Source organism: Tripterygium wilfordii, chromosome 15, assembly GCF_013401445.1.
Source record: "Tripterygium wilfordii isolate XIE 37 chromosome 15, ASM1340144v1, whole genome shotgun sequence".
Lineage (NCBI taxonomy): Eukaryota > Viridiplantae > Streptophyta > Magnoliopsida > Celastrales > Celastraceae > Tripterygium > Tripterygium wilfordii.
In genome coordinates this window covers 10,893,748-10,909,259 of record NC_052246.1, presented here as the reverse complement: position 1 = coordinate 10,909,259, position 15,512 = coordinate 10,893,748, and the positions used below count along the sequence as shown (strand labels likewise).

The following is a 15,512-nucleotide window of genomic DNA, read 5'->3' as shown; positions in this document are numbered from 1 at the left end:
AGCAATATCTCTTGTGGCCACGCGATTTATATGTATTTCGAAGATTTTATTCTAATAAAAATCATATTTCTCAACGATATTTTATGCCCACTTCTCATATTTTTGCCTAAATCTACTGTTTCAATGAACCTTAACCATTAATCGTGATGACGATCTTGTATGATTATTCTTCTGTCTTGTTTACCAAGTTCTACATGTTCTTCACAGTGATCTTCTATAGTGTAACAACTTAGAATACTCATACCAGTAGGTAGTGTGAATTACATTATTTCCGTATCAAAATTTACACGATTGTAACTCGAAAATCTTGAACCTACCGTCTACACGATTTAATACAGGGTACGATTTTAAAAACCATGAATTACATTATTTCCTTCATATCAAAATTTACAGACATGATACATACTATCTCCATTGGATAATGCTGGTGCTCTGGAGCAGAGATCATGCACCACATTGGGCTTTGGTGGAGACCAAGTGTGCAGCCGGGTTTGGCATTTGATTGAGCCAGTGGCAGTCTTCAAAGTTACAAACTGGTCCATCATCATTTGGCGGCTCCACATCCACCGGCTTAATATACAGGGGACTCCAGGTGGGTGTACCATCTTCATACGAATTGTAAGTCAATCTCGTCAAATCTGAACCGTCCAACTTAATCGTAAAGATTTCGCCGTAAGGTTGATAATGGTGTGGATTCGAGATTGGCTCCGCTGATATGCCGCCGTAGTCGGAAGTAAATACTAGAGTCTTCCCATCCGGACTAAAACACGGGTGGTTCGTCCGACCTGCTGACCCGCTTTGAATCAACTTCCTCAACCCGGTCCCGTTCGGGTGGATCAAATACAATTCGAAACTCCCAGAACCTGGATTCTCCCGGTCGGATGCGAAGGCAATCAAATCGCCGTCCGGTGACCAGCTACACATTGTGTCTGTCCAGGGACCTTTTGTTAGTCGACTGAGACTAACACTTTCTCCGTTCACAGCATCCATGATATACAGGTTCTTGTGACCCGACCTGCCTGACCTGAAAACCACCCACTTACCATCGGGGGACGGTGACGGAAATGCATTGTTTTCGCCGTTCGTGGTTAATTTTTTGTAGTTGCCATCATCGACGTTGATGGAAATTACATCGACTTCTGTGCTCTCAGTGGCGAAAGTCGGACCGGTACTCGTGTACACAACTCCTTCACGAATCCGGTCCCAGGCGGTCGAAAAAGCAATTTCTGGATAGACCTGGCGCTGGTTAGAACCGTCCCGGTTAGCAACATAAACCCCCGGAAAATTAACGTAGGCAACACGATCGCCTTTCGGCGAGAAAGAAGGAAAGGAACCTTCTATTCTGAAGAGAGACAGTGCGGGTTCTGGGCTTCGTACGTTCTCCAGAAACAGAGGGCCTTTTCTTCCAATACTGTTACCTCGGCACTTGTGGTACCCAACACGGGTTGAGTCAGGCGAGATAAACGGATTGAAGTGGTGAGTTTCTGGCGATACGGGCCTGGTCAGCTCCTTGAATTGCTTCTTAACAAGGTCATATAGTTCTATGTGACGAAAATTTGAAGTGGGTCTTCTCGTAGCAACAGCGATGAAGTTCTTGTTACCTGGTGCGGTAGCCGGAGTGAACGCGTGGACTCCCGGTGGAGTGACTCGCTCGACAGTAACTGAATCAATCGTAACTGGACCATGACTTGGTAAAATTGCCCTGTAAACACTGATCCACTTATCTTCTTCACTTCTTCTGTGAAAGTACAGAGTCGAATCATCAACCCAACTCGGCCACCCGCCGTGCTCCACCACCTTGACTCGGTGAGTCCCGTCTCGTGTCAGAAATATGTAAATATCAGTACTCAATTCCTCCACTTCACCGGTCCACCCTCTCTCACCATACGACGCAACAGCAGTCCAAATCCCAGTCGGCGAAACCGCAGGGCTAAAATCCGCAATCCCAAATGGAGTGAGCCGGCGGGTTAACCCCGTAGTCAACTCGGTCGAGTACACCGCCGCCCAACTCGCTCTTGGCACACCTGGGTCCTCGTGATTCGACACGTAAATTAGAGAATCCCCGACCACACTAGGTTTATCTTTCATCGAAACTCCAATCTTGCCCTTCTGATCATTAACAGCACCCAACAAGGACACTTGAACGCGCGACGGAATCTCAAGGGCGGACCTCGATCTGGTGCTTCCCGGAGCATCGTAGTAAAGGGCGTCGTAGTAGATCTTCGACGATCCGTTCCTCTCCGTGACGTAGACGAGCTCGAGTGGCGGTGGACTTTGTGGGCCCCGGAGTCGAATTAGTGTCTGGTTGGAGATGAAGGAGGAGAGAGCCGGTGAATTCGGGAAGTGACCGTTGAAATTAACGGACTTACCGTCGGTGATTTGGAGTTCATTGGTTGGGGTTGTCGGGCCCTCAGTCGGAAGAGTAAAGACGTCAAAGGCGTAGTCTCCTCTGCCGAGTGTAGTGAAAACGATGCTGCTCCTGCTCGGAGGCTCATGGTCCGCCGCTGCACATATCAGAATCAGCAGCAAATGAAGCAGAGGAAGAAGATTAATAGCCATAGGTTGAATATTTAGCTTACGGAGTACGAGAGAGAGTGAGTGAGCGTGTGCTGTGTAGTGATAACTGATAAGGTTTGTGAAGGAGAAGGACCCATTTTAGGAGACGAAAGGTGATGTAAGAAATGACGTGGCGAAAGGATTGGTGGATCCCACTATATCAAAAGGATCAAAACATGGCGATACTTTTGAGCATAACAACGGAAGATATTGCGATGTGGCGGTGGTCAATTTTTATCCAGTGAGTGCGTTTTAAATTTTAATTATTTAGTTTATTTGTCGTTATGTTATTTATTATTTTATTTTTATAGATCTTTTCTTAAATTTTTTTTTTTAAAAGTTACCAATATATCGATAAGGTAAATTTATCTCGGAATTCGGTATCGGTAATGGTAACCAAAGTTCAAAATCGATAAATTTCTCAATTATCGACATATATATTAATATTATTTTTATTTTTATTTAATTACAACCCTTGGATCACTTTAAAAAATCTAGGTCATTGATTTTTAGGATTAATCACTTGAACAACATTTCAGTTCCTCCCTGCCTCCCTCAATTCCACTTTGAGTTCATCACTCTGGCTCTGTTTGGTAGAGCGGATAGTTTGATTTTCAATGCTAGCAGAAATGTTGTAGAAAACATGTTGAGCTTAAAGCTGTGAAATATGCTATGATGTGTTTGGTGAAATAAAAATTGATGCTAGCAGAAAATTGTTGAAATATTATTAGTTTTTTATTTTTATATTAAAATTAATCTAATAAATATAATTCTTATTAATTTTTAATTAATAAAATATTAATATTTCTTTATTTTAAATACTATAACTGTTAAAATATTTTTATAGTATTAAAACTGTTAAAAATAATTCTAAGTATTAAAATTATATTTAAGCTAATAAATATAATTTATTATTAAAATTAATTATAATTTGTTTTTATATCAAAACTGAAATTAATGTTTTAAATATTAATAAAAAAGTAAAAGAAATTAATGGTATAAATATTACTAAATGTTATCATTTGTAAGACCCACATTATTAAAAAATAATAAACTGTAATCATGATCTGGGGTCCACATCATTAAAAAAAAAAGGAGGCTAAACGCCTCCCGCTGTGGAAAGAAGCTCCCTGAGGGAGCTTCTTTTCCTCCAGCAGATCCGCTGACACCTAGCCAGTGGATCCGCTGGTTCCGCTGCACCAAATGGTGCAGCGGAAGATGACAGTGGGTGGTCCGCTGCACCAAACAAGCAGTCGATCTCTCATCCTCTCTCTACGCTGTGGACACCTCCTCTGCCACTCCGCACTCCGATTTCTTTTGATCCCTCAATTATGTCCACGCCCAAATCAAATACTAACTAGAATTTGGAGTCTCCTACTCTCAAATCGACTGCCAGAGTGAGATTCAATGACAAATCAGAGAACAGAGGGAGCAATTTGGGGTTCAGATCTGGAACTAAAAGTGTTATAAGGAGATTAATTTTGTGTTCCAACTTAATTTTGGTTGTGGAAACTGGGTTTTCTTGGGTTGTTTTAAGGGATTTTCAAGCCTGTTTTGTCACCCAAGGTTGTGAGGTCTGGTCACAAATGTGAGGTCGAGAGAGATTTGTATGGCAGGTTTAGAATTTTGCAGAACAAGTTGAAGATTCTTGACTTCTTGTTGATTGTAATTGAATCCTTATGCATCCATTAGTTAAGCATTTAAGGTGCTTCCAATTTCTCTTTTTTCAATAAAAAAAGATTGGTGTAATATTGTTGTTTCTAGGTGGATATTGATTTGGTAAATTTATCGATTATCGGTTTACCATTACCAATTGATCGGTATACCGACTATGACGGTAACGGTAGCATTTTTTGAATTACCGAGGGGATCGGTATAATAATGGTATTCCGTGTTTGGTAACGGTAATTGTTATCATAACAGCTCTACTCTCGTCTAACTCAAGCTTACCATTATCACATGGCATGTTTGCAAAAAATGCGTTTGAAAAACAATTATAATGTTAGTGTATTGAACAAGTGCATTACGCATACTTTACAAGGTACCAAATACAATATGCATTGTGCATACTTTCCAATGTATTAACCTACATGTTCAAGTGAAAAAGGCTTGCATAACCAATTACACTTTCATATTGTAAGTGTATTTAGCAATTGTATTATGCAAAATTTACAGTATTAGGAATACACTATGCAATATTGCAAGACCTACAAACAAATCAATTATATTGTGCATACTTCCATTGTATTACACTTTTGAACTGATAGTGTATGCTTTCAACCAAAAAAGGCTTCTAAATCCCACTACACTATCAAACTGATAGAGTATTTGGCCATTGCTTTGTGTAAAATTATAGATTGTCAAGATCCATTATGCAAATAGTGCAAGGCCTACAAAAATACGAATTACATTTTTGCAAACGACAGTGTAACACCAATCTTCCCTAGGGCTATGCAAAATTTGTTTTAACTGAATTTCCAAACCGAACCGACTGATCGTTAACCGAATTTATCGGTTAATATTAACCGATTGGGCGGTTCGATTAGAGGTTTGTGAGTGTTTCGGTTAACAGAAAAAGTTAACCAAATTAATCAAACGGAACCGAATATGTAGTGTACACACCAAATTTCTCAGTGTAAATTAAAATACACTTAGAACTTGGTACAAATTACAAATATTTAAATCAAAGTGGATTTGATCTCTTCTTTTGACGTATTCCACACGAATACGGAATCCTCTGATTTTAGTTAAGTGCTTCAAACAAATTCTACGAATTTGTAACAAAATCCAGTTGGATTTGAGTGTTGGACTTGAATTTAGGATTTGATTGTCGGACTTGAGACTTGATGGAATTCTAAGAATTCTGGATTTAGAGAACTTGAATTTCACTTCCGAGACTTGACTTAGACTTGAGACTTGAAGGAATTCTAAGAATTCCGGATTTAAAGAACTTGGACTTTTCACTTCCGAGACTTGACTTGGATTTGAGACTTGAAGGAATTCTAAGAATTCCGGATTTAAAGAAGAAATTTGAGAGAGTCTTTAGATAGTTTCTCTCTACTCCTCTTCTTCTTCCTCCTTTTTTTTTTTTCCAAATGAGCTTGGTATTTATAGGCAAAGGGAGAAGTGGAATTTACTTATGTACCCTTGGCCTTAACCCTTGACATTAAGGGTATTGTAGAGAAATCACTTAATCAATGATTATCCCTTTAATTTTATTTTATTTGAATTTGATTTGATTTGTATTTATCTTAGATTTTATCCATTTAACAATATTTTGGGCTTCATAAATTATTTTAATTTAGAGCCCACTATTTTATTTAATTGGGCTGCAAATTTTTTTGTGTCTACAAATGCTCCCTCAAGACTTAAGTTATCAAAGACTAGATAATTTAAGTCTTGAATTATCTAATAAAATTTGCTTTATATAATCACAATTTGATTTGTATTTGATAACTTATAACTAATCTCACTTGATATAGGAGAGTTAGACTTATATAAAGCCAACATGTGCTATAGAGTTTGTATACTCACTCTTTCAACATCACGCATAAAAGGTGAGACAACTTTAGTTTTTTTTTTTTCATCACCCAGCCGTGATTATTTTTAGAAATTTTCATCTCATACATATATTTATGATATATATATATGTTTTGTTTTTAAAGCAACCAACCTTGACTTTCATGGCTGTGATGTTGCATGGCGCCTACGCCATAACTATACATATACATATACACACATGTGCATATGTATTCTTTCTTCGGCAGCTGAAATTTATTTATTTTTTCCTTCTTTCGGAAGCTGATTTTTTATTTTTTTTATTTTTTTAATTTAGATATGGCCTCCCGCAAACCGTGTTCAGCCCCGAAGACGGATTCTGAGAGTAGCTCAAACTCGAATCCACAATGGATTACAGAATCTAGTAATCCCAAATTTAAAGGGAAAACAATTCGTTTTCCGATGGCTTTTGTTGGACTTCACTCTTCTACAGGCATGCAGGGTCATCTTAAATTTCACGTCAATAGTGCAATGACTGGCCGTTTTGCTATCCCCGGTGTCAATCGATTTCAAGGTTTGGATATGTCTTTAATTAGCAGATCCAAGGAATTGGCATCCACGGATGCCCGTCGTCTTGGCCTACCTTACTTGTGTATTGCACCACATCATAATGAGGATGACTTCATCCCACGACCTTTGATTGCCGAGAATATTGGGAACAAATTTATTAGATGGGGGACATCTTTGAATCCCAGAGGAGAGATTTCATATCTAAATGGCTTTTGGGAGTGGTCCAGACGGGTTGCTGGACTCCTTAAGGATAGAGGCTTGGAAGATTTATCATTAGCAGTCCAAGCAGCAACGATGGAATATCATCGTCCCCCTTCAGCATATCGGGCTTTATGTGAGGTATGGTGTCCTGAAACCAGTACCTTTGTGACGAGGCATGGAGAAATTGGCATTTCTCTTTGGGAAATGCGAGATATTTCCGGATTGTCTATACTTGGTGATTATTATGAAGAGGTTATTCCGAGTTTTAGGGAACTCACTGATGGAAAATCTCTTCCAGATTCTTGTCTTCATCTCTTTAAGGCTTTTCAACATATAGCCGGAGAAAAGGTTATTGATCGAATCAAGCATGCAGATTGGCTCAATTTTTGGCTTAATGGGGGTTTCTCGGAAACCCAATCCTCGAGGAGACTCGAAATATAAGAAATTATCAAACTTGGGAAAGTATGAATTTCTAAAAAGTGGAACAACAACAAAAGTGTGGAGACCCATAGTCATTCCCAACCAAAGTGTGTCTTCTGAAGACATCAGAGATCTAAAATGTTTACAGGCGTTAGATCTTGAATTATCTACCACCAAGATTGATGAGTTGGAGATAGCTGCATATCTCTCTATTTGGCTTTGTAGATTTGTCCTTCCATCAGGCGATGACCACTTAAGACCCGCAACTTTTAAAGTTGCTTCCCGGATGGCTGCAGGTGTAAGATATAGTCTGGTTCCACCTATTTTAGCAAGTATTTATAAAGGTCTTACACAGACCTTTTCTTCTGAAAGAAAGGATCTTGGAAGAATTACTCAATCATTTCCAGGGCACTTTCTTTATGGCTGGGTAGCATTGCATTTCCCTCGTGGTATATTTGATATCATTGACACATCTTTTGGGCGTCCTACACTTAGGAGATATTCTGGAATTTTAAATGTCTATCAATTTTGGGAGCCTAACATGATAGACTGTCGGAAACTTCTTCGTGGAAACATGGACTCAAAAAACTTTAAGTGGGTCGTGAGTCATCCTCCGAAACAAGTTGGTGACCAAACAGATGTTGGAGACTTGTCCGAAGAGATTCAAGAATTTATGATGAGTATTCGACCTGGCTATTTACCATGTCGTCGGGGGTCGTCATACACTTTGGAAGCGTATAGTCCACACCGGTTTTCAAGACAGCATGGATTCAAACAAATCAATCCTGGGTCTCCGAATATACATTCTTTTGAATTGAATCCAAGTACTCTTTACAGTTGTTGGTTATCTCTAACAAGAGTAGGGAGTAAGGCAAAATTTCATATTCCGGGGCCTTGTGCTAATATGTGCGATCAAATTGATCGAAAGTATGAGAATTGGTGGGACACCACGGTGGCTCCCATATTGCTTAACGTTTCTACTACTGTTTTGGAGAGTAGTGAACGTGCTGATTTTAAACTTGTTGAGAATATTGCATCTACACTTTCTCGGAGGAAAAGAAAAGCTGGAGAAGATGACTCCATCCCATTGCCACCGAAAGAGAAACCTCTCATTGTGGATTTAGACGTTCCAGAGGAACGTGCTTTAAAGAAATCTAAAGCTGGACCTTCAAAGGCCAAGACAAAGAAAACTTCAGTTGATGAAATAGTGCCAAAGGTAAAGTCTGCAATTGTTGCAGTTGCACCTGAAGGAGCACATACTGATTTTGAATCTAACTTTGATTCTGACGATATACCACTGGTTAGGAGATCTACTCGTTTACGTTCCGGAAAACAAATTGATCTCAAAACTAATACCAAGGACATTCCTGCGGAAGCAAAGAGTGATATGAATCTCTCTCCATGTTCTTGGAATAAAGGTATTCCTTTATTTTTCTCTGTCTTGTTATCTATTATTTGCCCATTTATTGATAATAAACTTTTTTTTTTTTTTTTTTTTTTGGGTAGCTTTCGATAAAATTCCTATGAGTGAGATGATTGGTGCCCTTGAGGGCTTTGCTGATGAAGGTAGCCCAAATGATTGTCTATTAGGTGAACTTCCCGATAGTGTTGGAGAAGGTATTATTCCATCCACACATTCTTTAGAGAATAGAAGCCTAAACTTGACAGATGATGGGGCTACTTCAGGGACATTGGGTCAGAAAGTTTCCAGCACCAAATCCCAACAATTGACTGTTGTTTTATCCGCATCAGCGAATCCTGAAGATAAGTCACCAAATCTTTTAAATGAGCATGAAGAGATGCTCCGTGAAGCAATGACGGCATATCTTGAGAAGGAATTTACCAAGGCATTGCATGGAGGCCTATCCGACTTGAGAGGATGGTGGACTCGGAAGTCATCTTGTTATAAAGACTTCTGTAGTCAATTTTTTCACATTGATATTTCTCCTTTAATGGCAAAGGTGGTTGAATGCTTGAATGACATTGATGACTTCCTTCACGAGGAGAATGACACCATGCGTTTTCCATCTTTAGAAGAAAAGCAAAAGCAGTTGGCTTCTTTGGAAGATCTTATTTCTGCTCGTATGCTTATTGTTCCAGACTTGACCAAGGAACGTTGCAAGATAGAAGCAGAACAAAAGGAAGTTAGACTTGAAATTTCTCGTCTAGAGAAGCGAGATAATGTTTTGTCATCCCAACTTGACTCCTTTGATGAGAAAATGAAGAAAGAAAGTGATGACCTTAATCAATTGAAGGAATCACATTCAAAGCTAGAGAAGCTCCAAGTTAAGGATGCCACTACAACTAAGTCGATTGCTAAACGGAAGGCAACTTTGGAAGATGGATTCCGTGGGCTAGCGAATTGGATCAAGAAGAATTAGACTTCTCTATTTATTTATTCTTTGTCATTTCGATTAGTTTTTTTTTATTTTTTATTTTTTATGTAATGAACATTCATATCAATGAATTCATTTGCTCCTTTTTTAATGCTATAACTTGGCGCACCATCAAGTATGCACATATAAGCATCAAAGGTATTCTCATTAAAGAAAGGAACCTTAAATCATAACATGAATGTACATCTTACATGCTTTGATTTTGTCTTTTCGAAATGACAATACAAAGAAATTTTTTCCTTTGAATTTGACTGAACTTGAAAATAAAAGACAAAGTCTTCTATTTTTATTTGGATTTGAACTAAAAGACAAAGTCTTTTTTTTTATTTGATTTGACTGAACTTGGAATTTCCCAAGCTGCCTACGTACTCCTTTTGAGGAGATCAAGTCAAACGTAGTTCCAAGGAAATTTTTTTTTTTTTTTTTTAACTCTTATTTTTGCCTAGACCGCCCTTTCGGGTTTTCAATCTAGCGAGTTTTTTTTTTTTTTTTTTTTTTTGATGCCATTCATAGTTTATACTCATATGGGCAAGGAGTATTACAATTTGATTCTAAGCGTAAAAACGCTTCAAGAATTTTCCATTGATAGGTCCGATCCGTAGACCGTCCTTGTCGATAATTTTATAAGCACCATTTGTGTAGACTTCCGTGACTACATATGGTCCATCCCATTTGGGTAGGAACTTGCCCCCAGTCCGTCGAGTGATCACAATCGGCCTCCTTATAGCTAAGACCAAGTCTCCTATGTGAAATGATCGAGGACATACTTTTTTATTGAAAGCTCTGGACATACGAGCTTGATAGCATTCCAGTTGCTTTTGAGCTTCCAATCTTCGTTCGTCTAAGGACTCAAGTTCTTCCAACCTTAATTGAGCATTTTGCTCTGTTGTAAGGCCTTCTTGGATAGCAATCCTGAGAGATGGAATTTGACATTCTACTGGGACTACTGCTTCAACGCCGTAAACCAAAGAATATGGTGTGGCTTGTGTTGGTGTTCGATAAGTTATTCGATAGGCCCACAAAGCTTCTCCTACCCTTTCATGCCAATCCCTCTTTGACTTGGAGACAACTTTCTTTAGCAAAGTGCAGAGAGTTTTGTTAAAGGCTTCTACAAGTTCATTTGCCGCTGCGTTGTACATGGAGGAATTGTGTTGAACAAAATGAAACTTTTGACGAAGTTTTTCCATTAGTTTGTTATAGAATGGTTTCCCATTATCAGTAATGATATATCGAGGAACTCCATATCTATAAATGATTTGACCTTGGATGAAATTGATGACAGTCTCTTTTTTAACTTCTTTTAATGGAAGTGCTTCCGCCCATCTTGAGAAATAATCTGTAGCTGCCAAGATATACAAGTGGCCAGCAGACGATTTTGGAGTTATGGGTCCTACAACATCCAAGCCCCAGGCATCCAAAGGCCATGAAGCAACAGTCGGATGTAAGGATTCCGGTGGTTGGTGTATAAAGTTCGCATGAACTTGACAAGCTTCACATCTTTTAGCATATTCCATGGAATCTTTCACCATGGTTGACCAGTAATATCCCATCCTTTTTATCCGAAAGTGAAGTTTTGGTCCGGACTGATGAGCACCACATATCCCGGAATGAGCTTCTTCCAAGACTTGATTCGTTCCTTCTTTGCTTAGGCATTGAAGAAATACACCATCAAAAGAACGCCGATAAAGCGTATCTTTGTAGTATATGAATCTAGAGGCACGTCGCCGAATTTCCGTTTTATGGCGATGATCACTTGGTAACTTTCCATATTTAAGAAAGTCAATGATTGGTTGCCTCCAATCCTCATTTTCAGTTGTATCAACTGAGATATTATGAACTTCTGTTTCATCTTCAGGTGTCCATGATGGAATTACCCATTTTTGAGAAATGGACATAATCGCGATATCTTTATCGGAGTTAGCCAATACAATAGCTAAGTTAGCCAATGCATCTGCTTGTCGATTTTCATTCCTTGGGACATGAATAATATTAACCATGTCAAATTTTTCCAAGAGCTTTGCCGCATGCTTCTGGTAAGGAATTAAATTGATCTTCCGGACTTCATATTTTGATAAAAGTTGATTAATAACCAACTTAGAATCTCCAAAAATTTCGAGTTGTCCGAGCTGCATCTCTAAAGCCATTTCCAAGCCAATTATCAAGGCTTGGTATTCCGCCACATTGTTGGAACACATCTCCATCAATGTGAAGGAGAAAGGCATGACTTCATTTTGAGGGGTAACAAAAACTACCCCAGCTCCTGCACCATATTTTCGTGCAGCACCATCAAAGAATAATTTCCATGATGGTATTACATCAGTGAAAAAGACTTCTTCATCCGGGAATTCTTCTGGAAGCTCCCACTCTGCTGGAATCGGATGGTCCGCTAGGAAATCCGCTAAAGCTTGTCCTTTTATAGCCTTTTGAGGTACAAAAGTAATATCAAACTCTGATAGAAGAAGTGCCCACTTTGCTAATCTTCCAGATAAGACTGGTCTTGACATGATGAATTTAAGTGGATCCGCCTTTGAGATCAAATGAATAACATGTGCAAGCATATAATGTCTTAGTTTTTTTGTTGCAAAGACTAATGCTAGGCACACTTTTTCAATTGGTGAATAATTTAGCTCCGCGCCTACCAACGTACGACTCACGTAGTATGATGCGCTTTCCTTCCCCTCGTCATCCACTTGTCCAAGCAGTGCTCCTAATGATCGCTCTTGGGCAGCAATGTATAGGATTAATGGTCTACCTGGAATTGGTGCCTTTAATACAGGCGGATGTAGGAGGTACTCTTTGATATTATTAAAGGCATTCCGACAAGTATCATCCCATTTAAAAGAAGTGTCTTTTTTCATCAACTTATTGAATGGGTGGCATCGTCCAGCAAGGTTTGAAATAAACCTTCTAATATACGCGAGCTTCCCTTGCAAGCTTTTTAGCTCGTGTAAGTTAGTCGGTTCTGGCATTTTTAAAATGGCATCGATTTTTGTTCGATCAATTTCAATACCTCGATGCCTTACGATGAAGCCAAGAAATTTTCCAGAAGTGACACCAAAGGCGCACTTGAGAGGATTCATCTTTAATTGAAATCGACGAAGTCTTTCAAAGATAACCCGTAAATCATCTAAATGATTTTTTCGGTTTTTGGTCTTTACGACTAAGTCGTCCACATAACATTCCACCTTTTTATGCAATATATCATCAAAGATCTTCTGCATGGCACGTTGATATGTGGCTCCGGCATTCTTCAATCCAAAAGGCATAACTTTGTAACAATATATTCCTTTTGGAGTACGGAATGCAGTGAATTCCTCATCCTTTGGGTTCATCCGAATTTGATTGTATCCAGACGAACCATCCATGAAGGATAACACTTCGTGTCCGGTAGTTGCATCAACCATTAGCTCCGTGATGGGCAATGGAAAATCATCCTTTGGACATGCTTTATTTAAATCTCGGAAGTCAACACAGACCCGTAATTGCCCATTTTTCTTCATCACTGGGACAATATTGGCAATCCATGTTGGGTATTTAACTTCTCGAATGAATCCAGCTTCAATAAGTTTATTGACTTCATTTTCAATTTTCGGGACTAATTCCGGTCGGAATCGTCTTTGAGCTTGTTTTATGGGACGTACTCCATGTTTGATAGACAAGTGATGGACAACAATCTTTGGATCTAGTCCTGGCATTTCTTTGTAAGTCCATGCAAAGACATCCATATATTCTTGCAAAAGCTGGATGTATTTTGTTTCTTCTTCTGGACTTAGAAGTGCGCTTACAAATGTTGGCCTTGGATCAGCTTCAGTTCCTAGATTGATCTCCTTGAGTTCATCAACCGTAGCTTGCCCCCCATCTTCTAAGGTAGATGGTGCCGATATGGGTTCTTCATCAGAAGATGAGTCGGAACTGAATTCTTTTTCAGTCACTTCCTCAATTGTGATGTGATTGACAGAAACAATCACCTTGTTTTTACCTTTATCTTTAGCTAGAGCATTACGTCTACGACGTCTTTGTCTCCTTCGTTTCTTCGGATCCTCTTTCTGGACTTTTGGCCCAAGCCTAGAAAATACAGAGACTTTTTGTACAGACTCCATTTGGTTTGATGTTGACGGATTATCACCAATCCGTTCAAATACTGAAGTTCGAGTATTTTGCTTTTGTATTTGGCTTTGAGCAAGAGGCTCTACGGGCTTGTCATCATTATACTCAAAAATCTGTATCATGATTGGATTGGCCGATGCTTTCTTTGCTCTAATTCGGATAGGGTGTGAGTCACGAGATTCATGTCCCAATCCGTGTTTTGGTTGTGGAATAGATATTCCTTGTTTATTTATCACCGGAGCTTTTCCACTAGACAGAACGGAATCAAGGTCGCCAAGTTTGCATGGCTTCCCTTTTCCGTATCCAGCGTTCTCCATGAGCTTCTTTACACGTGGATCAAACCACCCATTTGAGTGGTTTCCCAAAGTTTTAGGAAGCTCAGCTTCCTCGGCATTTTCTTGTATAGAATTTAAGTCCACAATTTTCCCAATAGAAGGAATCGGAAGGATTAGGTCTTCCTTGAGAATGTCAACATCTCTCTTTGACAACTCAATTTTTGATGATTCCTTTACAAAGGTTCTTGATAAGATGTCCTCAATTGAGTCATCTTTTACGTCATTTTTTGATTCCGGAATCAACACTGGAAGGGCTTCTTGAGGCATATCTTCCTTTTGGTAAAATTTTGCATCCGCAAAATGAGATTCTTCACTTGCGAATGGCTTTGATTCGGCTACAATGCATTTTTCCTTGCCATTTCGACTGTACTTGAAGCATTGGTGCCATGTTGAAGGAATTACTCCATTTTCATGTAACCAAACACGTCCCAAAAGTAATTCATAGGATGTTTTGGAGTCGATTACATGAAATAAAGCTGATGATATCAAATCATCCATCTCAATCTTTAACCGGACTGTGCCAATGGCACGTTGTCCTTTTTGATTGAAACCTTGGATTGTGAGTTTGCTTTTAGAAAGCTCATTCACTGAGATTCCAATCTTTCTCATTGTATGAATCGGCATAATATTTACAGCAGATCCACAGTCAATGAGGATTCGAGATATTTTGTGTTCTCGAATAATTCCACTAACATAAAGTGGCCTGTTGTGAAGTCTCGTCCCAAGCTGTAAGTCATCGTCCGTAAAGGTAATTGTTGCCATACAATCACCGGGACTAACTTTTCTTATTTGGGAAAATATTTTCCCTTTGTATTCTTCCGGATTGAGCAGTGTTTGAACTAGCGCCAAACGAGTATCTATTGGGAGTTCAAGGACTTCCGAGATGTTCATGTCAGAGGGAATTTCTTGGAGTGAAATAACAACTCCTTTCTTCTCAATGCTTGAGGCTTCCATCTTAGAACCATCTCTTTCTTCATGTGACTCTTTAGAGTCTATTGCACTGATCACATATGATGTCATATGTTCATCTAGAAAGTAATCTTTCGGAAAGTATTCCTTAAGAGTTACTTCCTTTCGGGGAGTTGAATGAGTGCTTTCATTCTCAACCTCAACATGTGTCTTTCTTCGATTTCTTCTTAATCGATTCTTAGGCCGAGATTTTTTATTTTCTCTCCTTCCGAACTCTTTATTCAGAATAGGTATTGGACTTGGAAGAGACCGGATTGGTGATGAGTATTGTCTTTTACTTTTCACCTCTATCCAACCTTCATCTTCACTTTCAGAAGATGAATCGTACATTTCTGGTGACGAATCCCACACATCCAGATCATCCGTCATGATTTCATATAACGTTGGCCTATTTGGAGCTTGTGGCCTCGGCATTCCGGGATATGCATAGACAGTGGTGGCTTCTCCATCTACAATGAAC

At 39.1% G+C, this 15,512-nt stretch overlaps 2 protein-coding genes across 2 annotated transcripts; one reads left to right on the top strand and one right to left on the bottom strand.

Annotated features, from left to right (window-relative positions):
* Window positions 1-218: 218 nt before the first annotated feature.
* LOC120016924 lies at window positions 219-2,664 on the bottom strand. Its single transcript, XM_038869899.1, has one exon. It carries the CDS (start codon window positions 2,557-2,559, stop codon window positions 445-447), a length of 2,115 nt encoding a protein of 704 aa, XP_038725827.1. The 5' UTR covers window positions 2,560-2,664; the 3' UTR covers window positions 219-444.
* A 3,139-nt stretch (window positions 2,665-5,803) lies between these two features.
* Window positions 5,804-7,266, top strand: LOC119979878. Its single transcript, XM_038822499.1, has 2 exons — window positions 5,804-6,113; window positions 6,392-7,266. The coding sequence occupies exons 1-2, from the start codon at window positions 6,065-6,067 to the stop codon at window positions 7,264-7,266; spliced, it is 924 nt and encodes a 307-aa protein (XP_038678427.1). The 5' UTR covers window positions 5,804-6,064.
* Window positions 7,267-15,512: the final 8,246 nt, after the last annotated feature.